Here is a 23,872-nt window from a genome sequence, read left to right on the forward strand (position 1 = left end):
GACAGAAAGACCAGTGATTAGTGGTTGCCTAGAACGGGGGGCGTCTGAGAGGGATGAGGGGTGAATACTAAATGGTACGGGGTTTCTTTTCAGGATAAGAAAGATGTTCTAAGGGCGCCTGGGTGGCTCAGTTGGTTGGGCGACTGCCTTCGGCTCAGGTCATGATCCTGGAGTCCCGGGATCGAGTCCCACATCGGGCTCCCTGCTTGGCGGGGAGTCTGCTTCTCCCTCTAACCCTCCTCCCGCTCATGCTCCCTGTCTCTCATTCTCTCTCTCGCAAATAAAATCTTAAAAAAAATAAAAAATTAAAAAAATTAAAAAAGAAAGATGTTTTAAAATTGTGGTAATGGTCGCACAGATCTGAGTATACTAAAAACCACTGATTGTAACCTTTTAAATGGGTGAACTGTAGAGTATGTGAATTGTATCTCTACAAAGCTGCTACCTTTTTTGGTGAGATGAGTATCAAAATTTTCAAAGGGAAAAAAATTTCATCTCCACAGTGCATCAGATTTTGTGTGTACCGTTTGACAACCTCCATCAGATCTGTGGGCAAAGGTCTCCAGTCACTTCTAAGTGTCCTACCTCACTTCACTGGAAACTTCAACCCTCCTGTGCTAAGCAACTCACATGAAATATTCTCAGCTCTGCTAAGACATTATTTAAAATAGATCTAACTACAGGACCCACAGTCTATAGAACTGACTCACAGAACCCCTACATTACCCCATATTGTTGGTATTCACACAGAGCTGTTGTATCCCAGGTCAGCCTGGGAACTTCCATTTCCAGGAGGAAATGGAGGGTCAGAGGTTGAGTAGCCCAACCGAATCCAACTAGTGAATGGGCAGAGCTTTAATTTCAGCTTCGGACTTTGATCCCAGGTTCAGAGCTCTTACCATTCTATAGGGTGACCACACAACCCACTTTCTGCCATGCCCCACGTAAGGATTGGTGGCACCCCATTCCCTCTCAAGATAATAAACGCCATGGTCCCTAAGGGGCAGTCTTTCCCTGGGGTTCTGCCTCATCTGTACCTCAGACTGATGCCTCTGGCCGGAGCGTGGTCAGGCCAACAGCACCTCAGCACTTCCTAAAGCTCCCCCTAGCTCCCCAGACCCCTCACCAGCCCAGAATAGGCAAATCCAAAGAAACAGAACGTAGATTAGTGGTTGCCAGGGGGCTGGGGGAAGGGAAGAATGGGGAATGGATGCTAATGGATCCAGGGTTTCTTTTGGGATTGTTGAAAATTAGTGGTTGTGGCTGCATATACTAGAAACCACAGAACTTTAACATACATAAATATTTAAAAAAAGGAAGAGGAACAGGTGAGGGTAGAATACAGCAATGTGCTTGTTGAACAAGCATCCTGGCTGGTCTCATTAGCATTCTCCAGGATTAGAAAAGGACAGAGCACTCAGCAGGATTAGGAAGTAAATAGAGCAAGAGAGAGATTAAATGTAGCCCCCTACCCCCACCATCCCACTTCCCTTCTCCTATAAATAATGTTCATCAGTTTGCGGCCGGCACTGCTATTCACACTTAGACATCAAGGTATTCCCAGGGAAACCCCAGAGCAAGGTGTGCAAAGGTCGAGACACTGAATCTGTACAACCCTATTAGGCAGGTATTACTATCCCCATTTAACATTAAGCAGACTGAGGCTCAGAGATACAGAAGCTAAGAGTAAATGGCCTGAGGCCAGCAGCTAGTAAGGGACACGGCTGGGGTGTCAACATGGCATTCAGGGACCCAAGTCCAAAGTTACTACACTGAGGTGGCCCCACTTACCCCCAATCAGCAGCCCTAAATCCTAGAAGAAGACCACAGCTGAATGCGCCAGGAAAACTGTCAGGGAGAAGTATTGGTAAAGGCATAAAGTAAGTCTGCCAAGATGGAGGGGAGGGGTGCCTGGGGGGCTCAGTCGTTAGGCGTCTGCCTTCGGCTCAGGTCATGGTCCCAGGGTCCTGGGATCGAGCCCCGAATTGGGCTCCCTGCCCCGTGGGAAGCCTGCTTCTCCCTCTCCCACTCCCCCTGCTTGTGTTCCTGCTGTCGCTCTCTCTCTGTCAAATAAATAAAATCCTTTAAAAAAAAAAAAGATGGAGGGGAAAAGGAATTCTAAAATCATTCAAGACATTGAGAAGCACATGGCTGTCCTCTCCTCCTTCCAAAGCAAGTTCTTTATTGTCCAACCAATCAACAATTGTTTAATGAGGCCTAGCACTGTACTAGGTACACTGTACTAACCATAAATACAAAAGTGTAAGACACAGTCCCTGCCAATTTGAGGCATACAACCTAAATATTTCTCAGGAATTACTCCATGGTTAAAAACTAAATCTGGACTTGGATGCCAGTATTGCAATGAACATTCTTTCAAGTCAATATTTTAAAGAAAAACATTACACCCCGCATGTATCATGGTATGAAACTTTTTCCTAGTAATATCAACTTCATTATCAATAAACAAGGTTTACTTTTGTTAAAATTCACCTTACATTCCCCTCCTCTGTAATTTGAATAAATATTTTTCTTGAAAAAGGAATTTTCAAAGGTGAAGTAGGGGAAGCGCGTAGGTACACATTTGGCCAACAGCTGTTTGCGCAAACGAGCTCTAGGCTACCGTGTGAAACCGAGCTCATCCCCAGGCCTTTCTGTGAATATTTTGAAGACAACATAAAGCACGTCTCCACATAGGACATTATTGCCACCCAGAAAAGGGAGTCAGCACCGTGGAGAGCAGTCAGGATTAGACATTTTTCATAGCAAAATTTAGCACCAACTCAGGGGCAATAACAGGGGTTGCCGGGAATTTCATCTCCAAAATGAACCTCTCGATCCTCTCTCACTCTCAGAACTCAGTGTGTGGTTCTGGGAACAGACACTAACCAAAACCGTAAGTCAAATGGAGACAACTGAACTTGGTGACGATTCCATCCCAGGAGTGAACCTCCTGCTTCGAGCATAGAACATTCAGCACAGAGCAGAGAAGTGGGAGCAGCAGTCTCAGGAGCCTGAAACCCGAGGTGGTGATACAAGGACACAAACACGACCTTCACCTCCCTTCCGCCCCTCAGCTCGCTTCCGTAACCCGGCCCTTCACTTGACTGTGTGGCCCCGGTGAAGAGCCTTGGCCTCACACTGGGTTACTTACCCCAAATGGTCTCCATTTAGCTTATAAGAGGCAAACAGGGGAAGGAACTAGCGTGAGGGAAGGCCTGGATGATTTTCTAGTGTCAACGGAGTCTTGATACTCTAATGAAAAAGATCTCGAGTTCCTTTAAATAAAGCACATTAAACCAGGAAGAACATAACTTAAGGGAAAAGTTCAAAGCTGAACTTCAACCCTGCGGCAAGCAGGTGCCTTTTTTTCTTGAGGATCGTTTGCTTTAAAGCACTGAAAAGTGAGTTGCTAGCTCCGGCAGTGATGGGGAAGAATGACAGGCCCTTCCTCTTTTACAAAAGGCCACCAAAGTCCAACAGGACCCCAGGCAGGCAGCCGCCAGACCCAGGACGGCACAGCTCCACTTGGGCCCCATGCCAGCTCTCCTCCTCCCGCCCACCCCCAGAGCCTCTAGGAAGGTCGTGCGCTAGGAAAGCCCTATGGACCCCTCCATCACCTCCTAAGCTGACCCTTAATCCTGAAATGGAAGGTAGCATTTAAAATGTAACACTGGTTTTTCTTCAAATGTAAGCCTGGTTTTCTTCTAGCACGTCTAAGGCACGGTGTGAGAACGCTGCTCCCACTCCCAGCCACACACCCATCCTCGGCTCCTCACACGCACACACGCACACAGAAGAGGCCAGCTGACTTTGCCACAATGCACAGGGAATGGAGCGCTTCCGATCACTTCTGCGTTTTGAGCTGGTTGGAGAGCCAGTCCAGGCCTTCGTAAAGCCCATCTCCACTGGTGGCACAAGTGGCCTGAATGTACCAGTTTCTCTGGCGGAGGGAATGTAAGCCGAGCTTGTCTGTTATTTCTGCTGCGTTCATGGCATTGGGAAGATCCTTGAAAAAGCAAATTCAAAAAAAAAAAAAAAAGTCAGTTTATAATGATGCATTTGTATCATGAAATATGTTCTTCTCCCAAAACTTTAGTCACAGTCTTAGCTCAGCTGATCCTCAATTTCTCTCTCTCCCTCTGACCTCCCAACTCCACATCGGGAAAACCCACTGGCTCTGCCATCAAAACAGACGCAGGATCTGACCACTTCTTGCCACCTCCACAGCTACCCACCCGATCCCACCACCGTTTCTAACTTGGGGTACTGACAAAACTTCTGAACTGGTCTCCTTGCTTCTGTGCTTGTTCCCCTCAGGTCTATGCTCAAGCCAGTGAAAGTCAGAGCAAGTCATTCTTTCAAAACCCTGTAGCGGATCCATCTCTCTCAGGGGAAGAACTGGAGTCCTCCCGGTGGTCTGCAAGGCCTTCAGGACCCGAGCTCCCAGGACCCCTCCCTAATTGTCCTGCTTCATCTTTTCAAATGCAGCACTCACCACACGTTACTGTATTATAAAACTGACTTATGTGCTATGTTGGTGACTTATTATTCGTCTCCAACTAGAACGCAAGCTTTACAAGAGCAGGAATTTCTATCCTGTCCTCTGATAAATTCCAAGTTCCTAGAACCGTGCCTGGCACACACTAAGGTAGATCTAGAGATATTGATATGGAATGACATCAAAATATGCTAAGTGAAAAAGCAGGTGGATCTCCAGAACGCAAATATGAATACAATCATATAACTGCTTACACAGAGAAAGTTGTCTCTCTGAAAAAAGAAATTTAACAATATTATTTTACCCTGAAGAGTGAGGCGAGAATATTTCACTTGGTATTCTAAACTGCCGCCAGATTTACACCATGAGCATGTTCTGCTTTTATAATTAAAAAGAACAAGTGTCATTATCTTTTTGAAAGTCCATTATGTTCACGAGTGAAATTCGGGACTGGCATCGAACCTAACAGTAGGGTAAAGACTGAGCGAATGACGGTCCAGCCACCCATTTAAAATCATGTTTACAGGGGCGCCTGGGTAGCTCATTCGGTCCCGATCAGCTTAGGTCTTGATCTCAAAACAGGGTCATGAGTTCAAGCCCTGCATCTGGCTCATGCTGGGTGTGGAGCCTATTTAAAATATAATTAAAATTAAATTAAATTAAATTAAATTAAATTAAAAAATAAAATATAAAATAAAAAATAAAATAAAATATAAAACAAAATCATGTTTACAAAGAGCTGGAGGGCAAGAGAAAATGCCTTCGATAAATCTGAAGTGACAAAACAGGATGCAGCCCTGTCAGAAGAGCATGAGCTCAATCGCATAACGAATGTATTCATGAAGGAAAACACATCACTACCTGACTGAAATCATCTCAGGCTGGTACATTCCATGATGCTACCTTCTTTTCCAAGCTTCATTCCTCTTTGAATCCCAAGACGGGACAGCTCTACACTTGGCCTTCCTCCCACTCTTCCTTTACTGCTTTACACTACATTTATGTAAAAGCCCCTTCTCTTCCTTGACAACAGACCCTATATGATGCAACCATCTCTGCCCTCGCTGTCCCCCCACCTCCCCGGCCCTCTGTTCCAGCTGTGCTGGCTGCTGTGCTTTTCCTAGCCCCACTCGGCTCCCTTCCTGCTGGCCTTCAGGTCTGCTCAGATGTCATCTTATCATGGAGGCATTCTGGCCCTTTCCCACATCCAGCCTGCCCCCTTCCTCTGCTTACCTTCTTCTACCACACTTCCAGCAGACACATTACATATTACTTACTTGACTGACTCTCCTGCCACTAGAATGGCAACTCCATGAACACAGGGATTTTTGTCTGTCTTGCTGCTCACTGCTATGTCACCAATACCTAAAACAATGCCTGGATCTTAGCAGATGCTCAATTCCTATTTGTTGAGTGAATGAACAGAAGACATAAGCTAAAAAGGAGGTGGAGGGGGGTGCCTGGCTGGCTTAGTCGGTAGGACATGCTACTCTTGATCTCGGGGTTGTGAGTTCAAGCCCCACGATGGGCCTAGAGCTTACTTAAAAAAAAAAAAAAAAAAGGAGGTGGAGGGAAAGGTTATGGTAGGGGCTAGAGAGAGGGAGGCAGACATCTAATTTAAATATCTGTATTTTTAAGTGAACATCTGGCAGCAATTTCGGTCCCAGTACTCGGAAAGCCAGTAATATACCTGTTTATTTACAAAGACCAATAAGACTGCATCTCTGAGCTCATCTTCTGCTAACATTCTCGTTAATTCTTCTCGGGCTTCATTGACTCGCTCTCTATCATTACTGTCGACCACAAAAATCAGACCTGGAAAGAAATCACAAGCATGTTGGTGATCCGAATCTGGAAAGGGCAAGAGGTTTCTACATCCTTACAGCTTCTCCCGACTTACGCATATGGTTTCACTGAAAGCAATCAGCTGAGGAAGGACATGTACTCTCCAGAGTTAAGAGAGCCTGCCGCGCACACACTGCACCAGCTTATCTTCAGAAGCATCCAGGCCTTCCCCAGGTTCATGCTTAATCACTTCACTTCTACATCCTGTTTACATAACGAAGTCCCAATAAAAACCAGGGACATCAAAGTTCAGATAAGCATCCCTGGTTGGCAACACGCTGCAGACGTCATGCATCAGGGTGCTGGAGGTGGTGCGTCCTGATGCCACAGGGAAAGGACAATGTTCTGGGAACCCCCCCCATTTTCAGCAGGTGTCTAAAGGGAGGGAGTCTTGTGCCCCTAACCTGTGAAGTCTGGCCCAACTCCAGGAAGCTGGTGTCAGGAAAGCTTTGCAGAACCCCATACTAGACAGCATCGGAGAAATCCCCAGGAAGCAAGAGTCTAAGCCAAGCCAGCTGCCCCCCTGCACAGAAATGGCTGCTATCACACTGGCTGGAGGGAGCGGTGGGGCAAGATGATCTCCAGAGCATTCCACAGGGGGAAATCCAACATACACACAAATACAGAACGGGGAAGACCCTCTCAGCAGTAGTCCCTGAGGCAATAATGATAGTAAGAATCTGGTGGTTAGCTGACAATAAGCCCTCTGTGCGACAAAAATGTGAAGCAGCTGCCAGAACTAATTTGCTCCTAGACTGTATCAAGAGCAGTGATGGCAGCTCAGTTTCTAGGACATGAGCAAGAAAAAGCCTTTTCTCCATCATCCGACAATCAGAACACCCTGTGACTATTCCGTGGTCACTGCTAGACCCCACACTCTAAAACACAGGCAAATTGGTAGGATTCAAAGAATGACTAGGATGGCCAAGGAACGAGATACCATGTCAGATGAAAAAGAACTGATATACTGGGGATATGTTATCAAGAGAAAAGACTCATTGGAAGGGCTGACAGCTGTCTTTACATATCTAAAGAGCTATGCCATAAAGAGAGGTTCAACTTGTTTTATGTAGCTCTAATTGTACATTTACGCATTTCCCTAGCATTTCCCTACCTGCCGTCTGCCCCAGGGCTGACTGGTCACCCTCCCACTTCCTGGTGGGTTCAGCCAATAGGAAGAGCCCTGGCTGTACATTTGTATACTTTTCTATCTTTTGGAATTTTGAACCATATACATGTATGGCCATTTAACGAATTAAAATAACTGAACCCACAATCAAGGAGAAAAATCTTTCCATGTGAGAACTGGAAATGGACCATTTTATGCACTCTATGTATCAACTAAGAAATCATATAAACAGTTCAAATTTCAATCTATACAAGTGAGCCTAAGTGAACACACAGTTAAGTGTCTTAATGGAGAGCTAAAAGCTACCATTAAGTCTGTCATACTCAATACTGATGAAAAAATTTTAAATTAAGAAAGACCGCTTGACCTTTGAGAAGCTGGCAGGAGAAACAGGGGCAGCATCCAAGGCTACTTCTGGCTGAGATGTCTGAACCCACCACAGACAGCAAATCCATTCTTCAAACAGTCCCCATTTGCTAGTTTCAAAAAGAGTCTAATGGCCCACCCCAGGGCCCTAAATCATAGCCAGGTGGCCGCCATCACAGCAAGTTACTGAAGTTCCATAAAATTGGGCTTGGTATGAACAGAAGATTGAAAACAAAAAGGCATTTCAACTTGGTGACTAAATGTGACTCTACATCGAGCAGGCAAAAGGACTCCTACCAGAGAATGAGGAAGTAAAACCTCTCAGAATTTGGGTTTGGTGATGGCTAATTCTCTGTGTCAACTTGACTGGGGCCACGGGGTGCCCAGACGTTTGGTCTAACGTTATTCTGGGTGTGTCTGTGAGGGTGTTTCTAGCTGAGGTTAATAACGTTTAAATCAGTAGACTGAGTAAAGCAGACTGTCTCTCCCAGCGTGGGGGGGGGTGGGGCTCTCCAATCCACTGAATGCCTGAAAAGAGCATAAGAGGAGTGAAGTCTCTGCCTGACCATCCTGGAGCTGGTCTTCTGCCCCTGGACTGGATCTTCCACCTTTGGCTCTCCCAGTTCCCCTGCTTGCCAAATGTAGATCCTGGGACTGCTCAGGCTCTGTAACCATGTGAGCCAATTCCTCATAATTAATCTGATAAACATATATATGTGTGTGTATATATATATATACATATACATACATACATATATATATATATATATATATATATATATCTCCATCCATCCTATTGGTTCTGTTTCCTCTGGAGAACCCAGACTAATGAAGGCTTCTGAGTGTCTACCTTCCAACCACAGAACTAAGCATTTTACAAAATCAGTCTCATTTAAGCCAAATGATCCAACACAGCAGGTACTACCTCCATTTTATAGATAAGGAAACAGAGAGAAAAGACAAACTTTCCCAAGGTTTCATAGCAGAGCTGTGGTTCAAACCCACACTTTCTCATTTTATTAAGTAATAAGCAACTGCAACAGTCTGGCCAAAATGGCAAGTGCCAAGCCAAAATAAACAAACACTCCGGGTATCTAAAGTACTATCTGCAGTGGACTGAAACACAAAGATAGAAAAATCTAAGAGTCATTATGGAAGTTGCTAGGGTATCAAGCTGTTCGTCTGAAGATCAATAAAAGGAAAGAATTAAGCACTTTTTCAGCCTTTGTTATATACACTGTATTTCAGAGAAACCAAGAATTTGATGAAGGAATTCTTTGGTTAGAAGGATTTCAGCTAACAAATACAGATGAAATGACAAGATCTAGAAAAATCACCGTTCTGTACTTCTGATGAAATAACAGATCTAGGTAATAGCGTTCCATGAATGCTAAAATCAGTACGTGAAAGGGAACTTTATTTTGGGAGAATTAGGCTGATACCATCTGAACCCACTCAGCATCCCTAAAAGTGTGACGGCCAAACTTCTGTGTTAGGATGTGATACAAAAGGAATCCTTAGCACCACTTGTGAGGTATTCTTGCCGCCAAAATGAACCATAATCAAGCCTCTAGAACTACCATTTTACAAGATATCCCAAGACAAACAAGTAATACCACAGTAATCAGCGAAATCCAGAATGTGGGACAAACACCTAACAAAAACAATGGCACAGAAACAAAGTGTTGGGAGAGGATCTGTTGTAGACTGAGAGACTAAAGGGACAACAAAGAAATGCAATGTGTGAACTTTGGTTCCCGATGCAGACAAATCCAATGTGGAAAAGACATATTTGATACAACTGGAGAAACTCAATTAAGGACTGGGTACTTGGCATGAAAGAATTAATATTAATTTGGGGGGTGTGATAATGGCATGGAGATTATGTGCAGAAAAAAAGGCTTTATCAGTTTGAAATGAAAAGTGAAGGATATAGATGTATGAGCAAAAGGCCTCATTTATCATGTCTGGGATTTGTTAGAACATACTCTGGGCAAAACGGTGGTAACTGTGGAAGCTGGGCTATGGGCACAAGGGGGTTCGTTATGTATCCTCTCTTTTTGTATTTGTTTTGAATTTTCTAACAAAAGTTAAAAAAAAAGATAAATGCACTATTTTGAGGAAAAATCATCAAATCCAGAGACAAGAACCACAAACCGAACAAAGCGCTGAAACAATGATCTAAAATGTAAAGGGCCAGCTGGCGTGGGCACTGGGTCTGACGAGACCACCGAACACAAGTCTTCACTAGGAAATGCATGCGATGCAAACACCACCAGTTGTGGAATCTTCAAAATTAAGACTCCAAATAAGTTCTAAAGCAAGCGTGGAGACGCCATCTGGTTATGATTCTACAAGAAAATCAGGGTACAAAAACTAGGTGAACAGTTTATGGATATTTTGAGAGGCAATATTCTATAAGGTAGCATCGATCCAACACAAAATCCATGGAAAAAAACCTCAAGTAGATTGACAGGGGAGTGGACCCATTAAAACCCCACTTTTAAGAAACCAGTGATAAGGGGACGCCTGGGAGGCTCAGTCAGTTAAGCGTCTGCCTTCAGCTCAGGTCATGATCCCAGGGTCCTGGGATCAAGTCCCACATCAGGCTCCTTGCTCAGCAGGGACCCTGCTTCTCCCTCTGCCGGCTGTTCTCCCTGCTTATGCTCACTCTATCTGACAAATAAATAAATAAAATATGTTTTAAAAAATAATAATAATAGATAAATAAAAACCCAGAAACTAGTGATAAGGAAATAAGGTAATGATCTGGTATACACGTGTTGATTCATGCACTTCTAGAATAGCAGGGCAGCAGGGAGGGACCGTGGCCACACAAGATGCTGGTATGCGGGGTTCCAGCCATGCTTGTTCATCTCTTTCTCACCAGTGGCATGATTTTTAGATATTCTCAATGAGTTTAAAATAGTTTACTGAACTCAAATTCTCCAAAACCTGGCACTTAGTCTGAGGCACATACAGCTCTCCATTAACCAAAAGATAAAATTCATCAGGATAGCCATTTTTTAACTAGTCTGCATTAAGAGCAGTTTTCTATGTAGGGCATTAATGCCCAAGTACTTTTTCTAGGAAGGCAGGGACCATTTTCCAAAAAGAAACCTCCCCAGTAAGTGTAAGTGGGTCATCAGAAGAGAAGGAATGACTGACAGTCCAAATAAAGCAGAACACAAAGTTCTGCTTCAAGCATCCATCTTTAGACACATTTAATACAAATGGGTCCGAGGCCATAGACTGGACAATCTTTACCTTGGGTGTTCTGGAAATAATGTCGCCACAAAGGTCTGATTTTGTCCTGGCCACCAACATCCCAGACCGTGAAGCTGATATTTTTATATTCTACTGTTTCCACATTGAAGCCTAAATTGGGAAGATGAAGAAAATTTTTAATGAAGGCTTGTTGAACAATTCAAATGAATTTCAGCTAATATTTGGACGCTACTTTTAATTTACAAAGTAACTTGATAGTCAAAGATCTTTAGCTCACAGAGGGCACCTGGCTGGTTCAGACTCATCAAGAGTTGCATCTCAACTCATTGAGATGCAACTCTTGATCTCGGGGTCTTGAGTTCAAGCCCCACATTGCGCTTACTTAAAAAAGAAAAAGAAAAAAAGATCTATAGCTTACAAAAAGACTCTATTAGTCAGCTCTGCTGTTCCATTCATCAGCACCCGTGTCTCCAACCTTCTCTACTCTCTCCAACTTCACACGTCCCCTCTTTCTCCCAGCAGATCTTACAGCGTACTTCAGAGCAAACAGAAGCCATTAATGAGACTGACTCCCACCTCCCACCACACAGCGTAGAAACCGACCTACGTCTGTACCCATACTTTTTTCTCTCCCTCTTAGAAGAGAAGGGGGCATCTATCCAATGCCGATTCCATCCACCCATACAGTCTGGAACTCTCCGAAGTCTCCAACCTGTTCTTCTCAGCATGCTTAAGTCTTTACATCTTTCAAAAAAGCCCTTCCTTGACTCCACATCTTCCACCTGCTATCACCCTCTATTTTCCCTATCAGAGCCAAACTTCTCTAAGAAGCTTAGTTACATTCACTGCACCCACTGTGTCACCTCTCACCCAAGAACACCATCTGCTTCACCATGTTACATAGCTGGCCTTACCAAGGTGAGCAACGATCACCATGTCAATAAATCCAACAGATGCTCTTCAGTTCTTGCATAATTTGATTTTATATCTGACACTACTGCTCACTCCCTTCTTGAAACTCTTCCCTGGTTTCCCATTTTCATTGTATTTCTATGGCTGAACCTTCTTGGTCTACTCAGTGAGCTCAACCACATTTGACTGATCCTTAAGTGATGGAGTTCCTATGATTCTGTCCTGCCCCATTCATTCTCCTCTTTCCACAGCCCCAAGAGGTAATCTCATTCATTCATGGGGCTTCATTACCACCTTTCTGCTAACAACTCTCAAATTTACATTATCCCATCCCAGATCTCCTAAGCTTCAGGCTCATAATCTAACCTCTATCCAACATCTTTGATTAGATGTCTGAAAGGCTCCAATGAGGCATTATGTCAAAACTGAACATAAGATCCCCACCCCTCTAGGGATGCCTGGGTGGCTCAGTTGGTTGAATGTCTGACTCTTGATCTCAGCTCAGGTTTTGATCTCAGGGTCATGAGTTCAAGCCCCCCATTTTGCTCCAAGCGGGGAAAGGAGCTACTTAAAAACAAACAAACAAAGATCCCTGCCCCTCTAAGCTGCTCCTCTCTAGTTGCTCCTGTACTGACTTCATCCCACAAGCTGGGAATCTGGGCAGCAACCCTGACACTCCCAACACTCTCACCCCTAAACATCTCATTTTCAAATCTTATCAATTCAACCTCCTAAATATCTAATAGTCACCCGAACCCAAGAGACAGTAGCCTCAATTATTGAAGCGACCTAACTAATCTATCTGCAGCTACTCGTCCTCTCTCCGTCCACTTACCATTTTCCAGCCAAAACTCTCAAAACACATTATGTGGCCATATCACTTCCCTACACATTTATGCTTGACTGAAATATTTAAAATAGGGGAAAAAAACTAATCTCTCCTTGGCTTCCCACACCCAAATCCCAAACATGACCGTCAAGGTCCACCACAACCTGGGCCTGCTCACTTTCCATAACTCACTCTGAGTCATGCCTTGTTCTAGTGAGGGGCACTCACTACGTTGCAGCAATCTCAATTCTTGCTAAATAAATGTATAAATTCAATGCCATTCTAATCCTAAAGTGATGAGGGAAGGGAGGTAGGGTAGGAAATTAGCAAAATGATCTTAAATGTAACCTGGAAAAATAAGCAAGTAAACATAACCAGGAACTCTCTGAAAACAGATAAATTATTTTTAAAGATATTATCAAAACTCAGTTAATACGTGAAATAATTAAGTTCAAATGACTACAACAGGGAGTTGCCCAGAAAAACACACACACCCCCATGAAAACTTAGTATATGATAAAGAAGGCATTTATTTATTTTTTTTTTTAAAGATTTTATTTATTTGACAGAGAGAGACACAGCGAGAGAGGGAACACAAGCAGGGGGAGGGGGAGAGGGAGAAGCAGGCTTCCCCGCGGAGCAGGGAGCCCGATGCGGGACTCGATCCCAGGACCCCGGGACCATGACCTGAGCCGAAGCAGACGCCCAACGCCTGAGCCACCCAGGCGCCCCGATAAAGAAGGCATTTAATATCAGCATGGATGGGGCACCTGGGTGGCTCAGTCAGAAGAGCATGCGACTCTTTATCTCAGGGTCTTGGGTTCAAGCTCTACGTTAGGTGTAAAGATTACTTAAATAAATAAAAAACTTGGGGCGCCTGGGTGGCTCAGTCGTTAAGCGTCTGCCTTCGGCTCAGGTCATGTAGGATCGAGCCCCGCATCAAGCTCCCCGCTCCGCGTGGGAAGCCTGCTTCTCCCTCTCCCACTCCCCCTGCTTGTGTTCCCTCTCTCGCTGTGTCTCTCTCTGTCAAATCAATAAATCAATAAAATCTTTAAAAAATAAATAACTTTAAAAAAATTTTTTAAATAAAATTAAATTAAGTACAATTAAAAAGTCAGCTCCTCAATCACACCAGCCACATTTCAAGTGTTCAACAGCCACTTGTGGCTACGGCTACCATCCTGGACCAGCATGGACACAGAACACTTCTATCACTGCAGAATGTTCTATCGTACAACACTGGCCTACTCATTTGAAAAATATAAATCCCTACCTTACTTGTAACAGAAAAATAAACCTCAAATAAATAAAATATTTCAATGTTTTTTAAAATAAAAATAACACAGAAATACTGGTGAACACTTTTATGACCTTGGAGTGAGGAAGACCTATCTAAAAGTGATATCAAAGCAAAAAAAAAAAAATTGGGGGGGCGCCTGGGTGGCTCAGTTGGTTAAGCGACTGCCTTCGGCTCACGTCATGATCCTGGAGTCCCGGATCGAGCCCCGCATCGGGCTCCCTGCTCAGCGGGGAGTCTGCTTCTCCCTCTGACCCTCTTCCCTCTCATGCTCTCTATCTCTCTCTCTCAAATAAATAAAATCTTTAAAAAAAAAAATTTGGTGGGGTGCCTGGGTGCCTCAGTCAGTTAAAGGCAGTTAAGCATCTGCCTTTGGTTTAGGTCCTGACCTCAGGCTCATGGGCTTGAGCGCTGCATCAGGCTCCACACTTATCAGGGAGACTGTTAGTCCCTCTACCCCTCCACCCCCCACTTGTACATTCTCTCTCTCTCAAATAAATAAAATCTTAAAAAAAAAAAATTGGTAAATTTGACTACCTAAAATTCTATATGGCAAAACACAGAAAAAAATGAGGTTGAAAGACAATTAACTAGAAAACTAACACATGACAAGAGTTGTTTTTTTTTTTTTTAAAGATTTTATTTATTTATTTGAGAGAGAATGAGAGATAGAGAGCACGAGAGGGAAGAGGGTCAGAGGGAGAAGCAGACTCCCTGCTGAGCAGGGAGCCCGATGTGGGACTCGATCCCGGGACTCCAGGATCATGACCTGAGCCGAAGGCAGTCGCTTAACCAACTGAGCCACCCAGGCGCCCGACAAGAGTTGTTTCTGACCCATGATGTCCTTCTTCAAATTGTTAAGAGACATATAAACATGCCAACAAAAAGAAAAAAAACAGTAGAACCAAATTAAAATCAAGTCATAGACTGGAGTGCCTGGCTGGCTCAGTTGGTAGAGCACTCGACTCTTAATCTCAGGGTTGTGAGTTCAAGCCCCACATTGGGCATGGAGATTACTTAAAAAATAAATAAGGGCCACCCAGCGTGAGTTCAAGCCCCACACTGGGCATGGAGACTACTTAAAAAATAAATAAATAAGGGGCACCCGTGTGGTTCAGTTGGTTAAGCGTCCGACTCTTGATTTCTGCTCAGGTCGTGATCTCAGGGTTGTGGGATTAAGCCTCACACCGGGCTCTGTACTCAGAGGGGAGTCTGCTTAAGATTCTCTCTCCCCCTTTCGCTACTCCTCCCCTGTCATGAGCACACATGCTCTCTCTCAAATAAATAAGTAAAAGCTTAAAAGCTAAATAAATAAAATTGAGTACAGAACAAATACAAATGGCCAACGGATGTTTGAATATATTCACTTACAGTAAAAGAAATTCCAATAAAAATCAGTGTTTTTTTTCCCTCCCCATCAGATTGGCAAATTCCCTGGAGATGAACACTTTTTAATAGTTGGTGACACAACCTTTTTGGAGAGAAGTTTGGCAATGTGTACCCACATTTTAAATGTACATAAGGGTTTTTTTTTTAAGTAAATTCTGTGCCCAACGTGGGGCTTGAATTTACGACCCCGAGATCAAGAGTGACATGCTCTACGGACTGAGCCAGCCATGTGCCCCTAAGTGTACATTAGGTTTTTCTGTTTTGGTTTGGTTTATTTACTTATTTCTCAGAGAGAGAGAGAGAACAAGCAGGGGGATCGGCAGGCAGAGGGAGAAGCAGGCTCCCCGCTGAGCAAGGAGCCCGACGTGGGACTTAATCCCAGGACCCCAGGATCACGACCCAAGCGGAAGGCAGACGCTTAACCAACTGAGCCACCCAGGCATCCCTAAATGTACATTACTTTTAACAATTCTTCCTCCAGAAATTACTACAAGGAGTAAAGTTTGTGTTTGCAAAAAAAGAACCACTGTAAATAACTGAAACAACTGTCAATGGAAATTCATTAAAAATACAGTCATATAATGGAATACTATCCAGTTATTAAAATTTGATGTTGATGTTAATCTGTATCAGTTGTTATTTAAGCCGCGAAACTTAGGGACTTAGAATAATGAACCCAACAATTCTGTGGGTTTCTTGGGCTTCCCCCTATAGTCACATCCAGCTATGGAGTCCCCTGAGCAGTGGACTGGCCCATCTCTCTCCAGGTGGTCTTTTCATTTTTGAGCATCCTCTTAGGGTGGTGGCAATGTTCCAAAAGTACAAGCCTCAAGGCACAAGCACTTATTCATTCAATCTTTGAATTACATTTACTGATGTTCCCTTGGCCAAAGCAAGCCATGTGGGCAAGCTCAGCAACACTGTAGAAGGGGATTGCACAAGAGGGTGGACACTGAGGGGGACGATGCACTGGGGGCCATTAGTTTCACAGTCTACAAGACTGGTATCCCATTCGTTCACCAAATATTTACTGGACAGCTACTATGTGCCAGGCATTCTGCCAGGGGCTTGAGAACAATGGTGAAAATGACAGACATGGTTCCTACCCTTATCTACACACCACTGGAAGGAAGAGAAGTGGGCAAGCAATGGCAAATGTGTTGAGAATTATTAAGAAGTTCCGGTTACTATGGAAACTTTTAACGGGAAAACCAGTCCAGGCTATCAGGAAAGGTGTCCCTGATAAATAACGTTTAAACTGAGACCAAAAGAATGAGCTGGTGTTAGCTACATAAAAGGGGAGGAAGTTAAGGAAAAAGGCAGGAAAGCATTCCACAGAGAGGAAATAATGTAGAAAGAGATTCAAACATACTGTTTAATGCAAAGTTTGAAAACAGAATGCATACGATTTTACAAAGATATTCACCAAAATCTTAACAGTAGTGTTTTTTAACACTTGTTTATGTTTTGCTGTATGTCTAACATTATGGAAGCATGAGTAATTTTTATAATTGGAGAAAACCAAGCAATTATGCTATTTTCATTTTGGACTAATAACATTTTTTAAATTGTGGGTGTGAACGTTTTCTCCAGCTGGTTTCCTCCTTCTCCAAATGTTGCAATCTCTGAAACTACTGCCCAAGTTGGAAGTTGATCATTTGGTTCCTGTGACTAATCCAACATTCTGAACACTACTGACTTCACATGTCATCCCATGGGGCCTATTCTCACTCAGGAGTTTGGATCTAGAGGCAGTTTTTAAGGCAAAGATTAAGTCCTATCAAACCTGCCTTTGCGAAATCCTCAAATGGCCCACAAAACACAGTGCTGGTTCGCAGGAATAACTCCACTGCCAGGTTCTCCTCCAGCACTAGAACAAAGCAGATTCTTCAGCTGGACACCAACTCAAGTAATTGGCTTGAGCCAGAGTGAAGGAAATCACACTGCATCTTTAAACCCTAGGAACATACTTCCTGTGGACATGCTTCCACTTAGAAAGGCCAGCTGGAAGGAAGATGGGCTGAAGAGGCAACAGCAGATTCCCAGCTCCCATCTCAGGCTTAGGCTGGGACACACACTAATTGAGTGGAATAGAGGGCATAACTGCCCTCCCTGGTTGTCTGTTTAAGCTTTTATTTTTAAGTAATCTCTACACCCGAAGTGGGGCTCAAACTCAAAACCCCAAGATCAAGAGTCGCAAGCTCTGGGGCACCTAGGCGGCTCAGTCAGTTAAGCATTGAAATCTTGGTTTCAGCTCAGGTCATGATCTTGGGGTCCTGAGATGCCCCACGTTAGGCTCCGCGCTCAGTGTGAAGTTGGCTTGGGTTTCTCTCCCTTTCCCTCTGCTCTTCCCCCACAAAGCTAGCTCACTCTCGCTCTCTCTCTAGAATAAATACATCTTTAAAAAAAGTCGCAAGCACTACCAACTGAGCCAGCCAGGGACCCCTGCACCCTCCCTGTTTTAATCATTATCTTTCTTTTTTGCAAGCAGATAAGGTTAATTGTGCTTATCCTAAATGTGTCCCTCTGATTGCCCCATAAACCTAGCAATGGTCCTAGAGATGCCAGGGAGCAATTAGGAAATTCTGTATTACCTAGTTTGGCCCTCAAAAAGTTTACACTCTTGGGGCAGACAAGGTTTTCAGAAAGAAGTATTCAATAATATAAAAGGCATGTAAATGTGTAACATACTAACTTGTAAACTGGTCTCGTCACAGGCCGTGAACATACCTATTGTAGGGATGGTAGTCACAATCTCTCCCAGTTTCAATTTATACAAGATGGTGGTTTTTCCAGCTGCATCCAAACCCACCATAAGAATCCGCATCTCTTTTTTCCCAAATAGACTTTTAAACAGTTTTTCAAAAACGTTCCCCATTGTGACTGAATTCTGTTACCTGAATGAAAAGAAAGGCAAGTCAAGTAATTGTTCTTCACAGAGATATAGAAACACCATACATAAACACAAGGTTCTATTAGAGGTGACTCCTAGTAAAAAATTTAAACAATTTTAAGTATAATTTGGCCAAGAAAGAGTAGTGTGTCTTGTTTTCAAGGGAAATTCAACTAAGCCTTTTGATGCCTTGCCAGAAAATTCTTTTCCACTGCAGCATCCAAGTGGGTAAGTGGAAACACAGTCTCAATGCTACCACTATGGCAGCAGGCTTTAGTCAGTCTAAGTATGGAAGCAGTGCCAAGACAAATACATCTAAACTCTCTTGAAATGAGAACTAATGAAGCAGAGAACCAGTTTATTTAACGGGATGTGAAGCGAAGTCCTTGAGGCAGGTTAAATATCAGTATCTCTTTAGAAATTTAGTTGTTGCCTTTGGCTAGCAAACAGTATCAACACCCAGAAAAGAACCTAAAACAATTTCGGAGGGGAGGAAATACAGCATTGTGACACCACACTGCTAACAGAGAAACTGACTAGGGCAAGAGTTGAGGAGATCCCATAGCATCCAGTGTTGACCATCACCTGACTCTCAACCAATTTCTGTTAACTTTTTATTGAAATGTAATTTCCATACAGATAAAAACACACATGATAACCAAACAGTTCAATGAAATGTCATGAACCAATCAAAATGATGATTACCAGCAACCCAGATCTCCTTGTCTCCCATCCCAGTCATTACCTCCCAAAAGTCACTATATTGACCTCTAACAGCATAAGTGTTCAATATTTTAAAGAAAGGCAATAGTAACCGGCGCCTGGGTGGCTCAGTTGGTTAAGCGACTGCCTTCGACTCAGGTCATGATCCTGGAGTCCCAGGATCGAGTCCCGCATCGGGCTCCCTGCTCAGCGGGTCCCCCTCTCACGTGCTCTCTCTCATTCTCTCTCTCTCAAATAAATAAAATCTTTAAAAAAAAAAAAAAAGGCAATAGTAAAGACAGACTAGCTTTGCAGAAATTTATTCTACAGTCTTTTAACACATCAGCCTATTTGAAGTGTGAGCCTGACATTCTAAAGACTTAAAAGTAGTCCTATGCCTGCACCTCTAACCAAGCTCCTGAAAGTCTACAAAGATTCTTCAAAAATAAAAAAAAGTCCTTGTTCCAAAGACTATGATTTTCCTTTCAAACTGCTAACCAGGGGTGCCTGAGTGGCTCAGTCGGTTATGTGCCAGACTCTTGATTTCAGCTCAGGTCATGATCTCAGGGTGGTGAGATCCAGCCTGTCATTGGGCTCTGCGCTGGGTGTAGAGCCTGCTTAAGATTCCCTCTCCCCCTCCCCAAAATAAGTAAATAAAATAAACTGCTAGCCAAAGAAAAACTTTACTGCCTGGCAGAACAGAGGGAAAATGCAACAAGGACAGCCAACCTCTCATTCATCTGGACCCTAGTGATCTCAAAGGGGAGGTCACGAAATTCCAGAGGCCCCACGTCTAAAATTCAACGGTTTCCCACGGTGGCTTAACATGGATGACGTCCAAGCATACACCATTCCATTCTACGACCAGAGAAAAGCAGAGCATTTGTCCCGTATATAAATGAAGTAAAAGTGAACTGCTACAACCAAAGAATGATGAATGTTTTAACCATTCATAGTAGGTCGGCATGTAAAGCATATAAACGTCCGGAGCACTGCAGCAGTCAAAATCTTTTTGGGCAACAAAACTCGAGATGCCTTGTCTTTGTTTCCGAAAAAAGACAAAGCGCATAGATGAGAAAAACTATAAGGAACGTCCTAGAAGTGGAGGGGGGAATACTTCCCACTTAAGATGTCCTTTGAGGCAAATACTCCTGCTCGATTCCCCCTCCCAACTATACACAGTACATCACCGAGGTTTTTCCCTGCTGCTTCTCTTTTCCTCTTCTTCCCACTCATCTGCCAGAGGTGCCCAAATCCCGCTGAGCCCGTAGAGACCCTCTGGGGAAAAACGTCCCCGACCCTGGCGCCTCTTCGGCCCGCTCACTCTTCCCTGCCACAAGCACCAACTATCCATCAGGGAGGAAAGGCGGCGAGACCCCCAGGGCACTAACGGGAGCGGGTGGCCAAGGGGGCGTGCGCGGCGGGCGGGCGGGCACGTGCGCCGGCTCCTCGGGAAGAGCCCGGAACGCCTTTCCTGCCCGCCCGCCAAGCCGCTCCCCCTCGAGGTATCGGCCCTCGAGAGAGAGCGGAGGACCACGGGTGCACGCGCCAAGCTTCCCTGGACTCTCGACAGCGCCGGCCCTACAGAGGGTGAAGAAGAGGCAGGGGAGCCCAACCCCTTTCCGCAGGCCAACCGCCACTCTCTGGTTTCCCGCTCGCTGATGGTGCGGAAATCCAGCCAGGCCTTAAGTGCTACCGCCCCTTCTCTCCAGCCCGCGACTCACCTGCCGCCGCACTAAGCACGGTTACCCACACCAGTGCCTTTCGGATTTCGGCTCCCTCTGCAAAATGGCGACTGGCGCGGAGGCGGGAACCACAACCAACCAATCACCCACCGCCTCTTGGAGCTTTCGTACCAATGACCTCGAAGTTCCGTGAGTGACGACATGTCTGGCCAATGCAAAGGACAATTAGAGCCTGGTCGGAGGAGGCCCGCCCCTCGCGACCTAGGCGACAGCACGAAGCTCTGAAAATGCCGGGTTCATCTTCCAATGACAGCTCCCCGCGTCCCGGTGAGACACTTCCCATAACGCCCCGCCCCAATGCCGTACGCGACCAATCAGAAAAGTCAAAGGATTTCCGATTTGCTCCGCCAATCAACTCGGAAAAATCCCGGGGATTGAACAAACCCCGGGAGCTTTCGAACCAACCGGGTGGGGGCATATGGGCGGGGCCGAGTTCCTAGTGCTACTTAAGGAAATTTGCCGAGGTTGAGCTAAAAGTAGAAACTAGTTTGGGGCGGTGACCTGTGTGGGAAATACCCAGACGTTGACACAGAAGTTAGGCTTAAGGAAAGTTTCCTACTCAGTCTGAAGCTAAATTGCAGCCCTGCCTTTTAGAGGCAGATTTTCAACAGTTGAGTAAGATACTAGCCACCTGCACTGTTCAGATGTCACAGTATCACAGCCCTCTGGATAACTCAGACCCCTTAAACTCGGTTAGCCAACTTGGTTAGGTTTAAAAAGGTAACCAACTCCTGTAAATAGTACTTGACATAATCAGAAAAATGAACACCGATTGAACACACCATGTGCCATGAACTATGTCAAGGACTTTACCTGCATGACCATAATGCCTTGTGAGTTAGAAACTATAATTTCCATTCTACAAAGAGGAAAAGTAAGCCGAACAGAGATAAAAGCTTAGGTCTTAATCTCTTTACCACATATTTTCTTTCCCAGTCACAGTGATTGTATATATGACAGTAAATATATAAGAGGTTTTTCTATGTGACTCCTTAAAAAATGTTTTTCTGACTATAAAAAATTACACAAAGTCACTTTTTTTAAAAAAGATTTTATTTATGGGCGCCTGGGTGGCTCAGATGGTTGAGCGTCTGCCTTCGGCTCAGGTCGTGATTCCAGGGTCCTGGGATCGAGTCTCGCATCGGCCTCCCTGCTCCTTGGGAGCCTGCTTCTCCCTCTGCCTCTCTCTCTCTCTCTCTCTCCCCCCCGTCTCTCATGAATAAATAAATAAAATCTTAAAAAAAAAGATTTTATTTATTTGAGGGAGAAAGAGAGAGAACGATCAGGAGGAGCTTCAGAGGGAAAAGGAGAAGCAGGCTCCCTGCTAAGCAGGGAGCAAGAGGTGGGACTCTATCCCAGGATTCCAGGGATGACCTGAGCTGAAGGCAGACGCTTAACGACTGAGCCACCGAGGTGCCCCTATAAAGTCACTTCTTAAAATACATGAAAAATGGCATTCCTCACCAGAGTGTGGATGAAAAAGAGGAGGGGGAAGAGAAAAAAAATCACCCGTCATTCTATCATTTAGAGGCAATCACTGTTACAGTTCGGACTGTGAATACATAAAATTTTGGGTTTTTTCCAGTAAACATTTTAACTTGAGCTTTTTCCACATTACTTAGCATTTAAACATTTCTGAAAGCTGTGTGATATTCCATTATATGGATATACCCTGATTTATTTAATCATTTTCATGGAGTTCAACATTTAGATTGTTTTTAAGTTTTTCTATATGAATAATGTTGCAGTGAACTTTTTTTCCCCCAGCATTCCTGGCTATTTTTTTTTCCTCAGGAAAAACCCCAGAAGTGGACTCACCACCACCAAATTATTTTCTGAGTAGACTATGCAAATGTATATTCCCATCCCAAAATGTACATTTTCCCATTCACTTGGTAATGTACATTTGTACATTTCCCATTGCCAAGTGAAAACTGCTTACTTCATCATTTGGTAAGCTCTTTTTAATGTATTTTGTTTGCTAATTTGATAACCAAGAGAAAAAAGTATCTCATGTTGGTTTCATTTTAATTTCTTTGATTACTTGTTTGTCCCCAACAGTTTACTAGTATTTTTATTTCATCCACTACAAATGATCTATTCATGTCTTTCTGCTGACTTCCAAGTCAAAGATGCAAAACTGTTTTGCCTGTAATTATGAAGGCTGTTTAAATGGATTCATCATAACCTGAAAAAAGGATGAAATAGCAAGGAAAAGATTTTTCCTACCACTGTTTGTACCCTACAGAAGGAATGTTGGAGCTGATAATAATGGGGCTTTATCCCTCCACCTCGATGACCTGAGAATGTGCATTATTTTCCCAAGATCTGCATCATGATGCCTATGAATGAAACAAAGTCCCTGCCCACATGGCACTCAATTGTTAAAGGATTACAACCTATATAGATACACATATTCACACAGAGACATGTTTATATATACATATATACACACACATTTATGTTTTATATGTTTGTATGTATGTTTTATACATACATATGTTTCATATGTATATGTTTTTTAAGATGTTATTTTTTTAAGTAATCTCTACACCCACCATGGGGCTCGAACTCACAACCCCAAGATCAAGAGTCACATGCTCTTCCAACTGAGCCAGCCAGGCACCCATCATATATTTTTTAATAATAATATGCATGGGGAATGTATGGGAGAGGGGCTAGAAGAAAACAGGTCTAACTTACTAATGATTGTATTCAGAAGACAGGGTTGTGATTTTTTTTTCTTTAAGCAATTGAGAGAAAATACTAATTTCATAATGCAAAACTCACTTTTTAAAAAAAAAAACAAAACCCACAATTAGGAAGAAGATTTAATTGAAATCATGGTAACTGTTCAGGGAAGTTTTATTAAGCTCAATTGTGGTGACTCGATAAATGAATTGCTTATGGTGATGTTGATGGAGTGGGGTTTTTTTCCTTGATAGAAAACATCTCTTGGGGTGCCTGAGTGGCTGTCGGTTAGGCATCCAACTCTTGGTTTCAGCTTAGGTCATCATCTCAGGGTCATGGGAGGAA

At 43.8% G+C, this 23,872-nt stretch overlaps 2 protein-coding genes across 3 annotated transcripts in view; one reads left to right on the top strand and one right to left on the bottom strand.

Annotated features, from left to right (window-relative positions):
* Nucleotides 1–2,161: 2,161 nt before the first annotated feature.
* LOC112837618 (ADP-ribosylation factor 2) lies at nt 2,162–20,960 on the bottom strand. 2 transcript variants are annotated; one of them, XM_025890032.2, is made up of 5 exons: nt 20,816–20,954; nt 18,227–18,393; nt 11,109–11,219; nt 6,192–6,316; nt 2,162–4,009 (listed from the first exon to the last, which is right to left on the bottom strand). In XM_025890032.2, exons 2-5 carry the CDS (start codon nt 18,372–18,374, stop codon nt 3,848–3,850), a joined length of 546 nt encoding a protein of 181 aa, XP_025745817.1. In that variant the 5' UTR covers nt 18,375–18,393; nt 20,816–20,954; the 3' UTR covers nt 2,162–3,847. The 2 variants fall into 2 exon arrangements, with proteins under 2 accessions (XP_025745817.1, XP_073739240.1); XM_073883139.1 differs by lacking the exon at nt 11,109–11,219 and having other exon boundaries at nt 20,816–20,960.
* Nucleotides 20,961–21,067: 107 nt separating this feature from the next.
* Nucleotides 21,068–23,872, top strand: part of NSF (N-ethylmaleimide sensitive factor, vesicle fusing ATPase) — a 157,476-nt gene continuing 154,671 nt past the window's right edge. The window contains exon 1 of the mRNA XM_025890029.2: nt 21,068–21,103. Within this exon, the coding sequence (XP_025745814.1) occupies nt 21,083–21,103 (21 nt within the window). The 5' untranslated portion in view covers nt 21,068–21,082. The remainder of the gene's footprint in view (nt 21,104–23,872) is intronic.

The sequence above is a fragment of the Callorhinus ursinus genome, unplaced genomic scaffold (assembly GCF_003265705.2).
Source record: "Callorhinus ursinus isolate GAN/ISIS: 27379988/994484 unplaced genomic scaffold, GSC_fseal_2.0 scaffold50, whole genome shotgun sequence".
Taxonomy (NCBI): domain Eukaryota; kingdom Metazoa; phylum Chordata; class Mammalia; order Carnivora; family Otariidae; genus Callorhinus; species Callorhinus ursinus.

Bases quoted from the DNA above. Each gene is read 5' to 3' on its own strand.
- LOC112837618 (XM_025890032.2), bottom strand. From the start codon at position 18,374: ATGGGGAACGTTTTTGAAAAACTGTTTAAAAGTCTATTTGGGAAAAAA. The intron at 11,220-18,226 runs GTATGTTCACGG...TTCCCAATTTAG, and splicing joins GACTACCATCCCTACAATAG to GCTTCAATGTGGAAACAGTA. The intron at 4,010-6,191 runs GTATATTACTGG...TGCTTTTTCAAG, and splicing joins TGGTCTTTGTAAATAAACAG to GATCTTCCCAATGCCATGAA.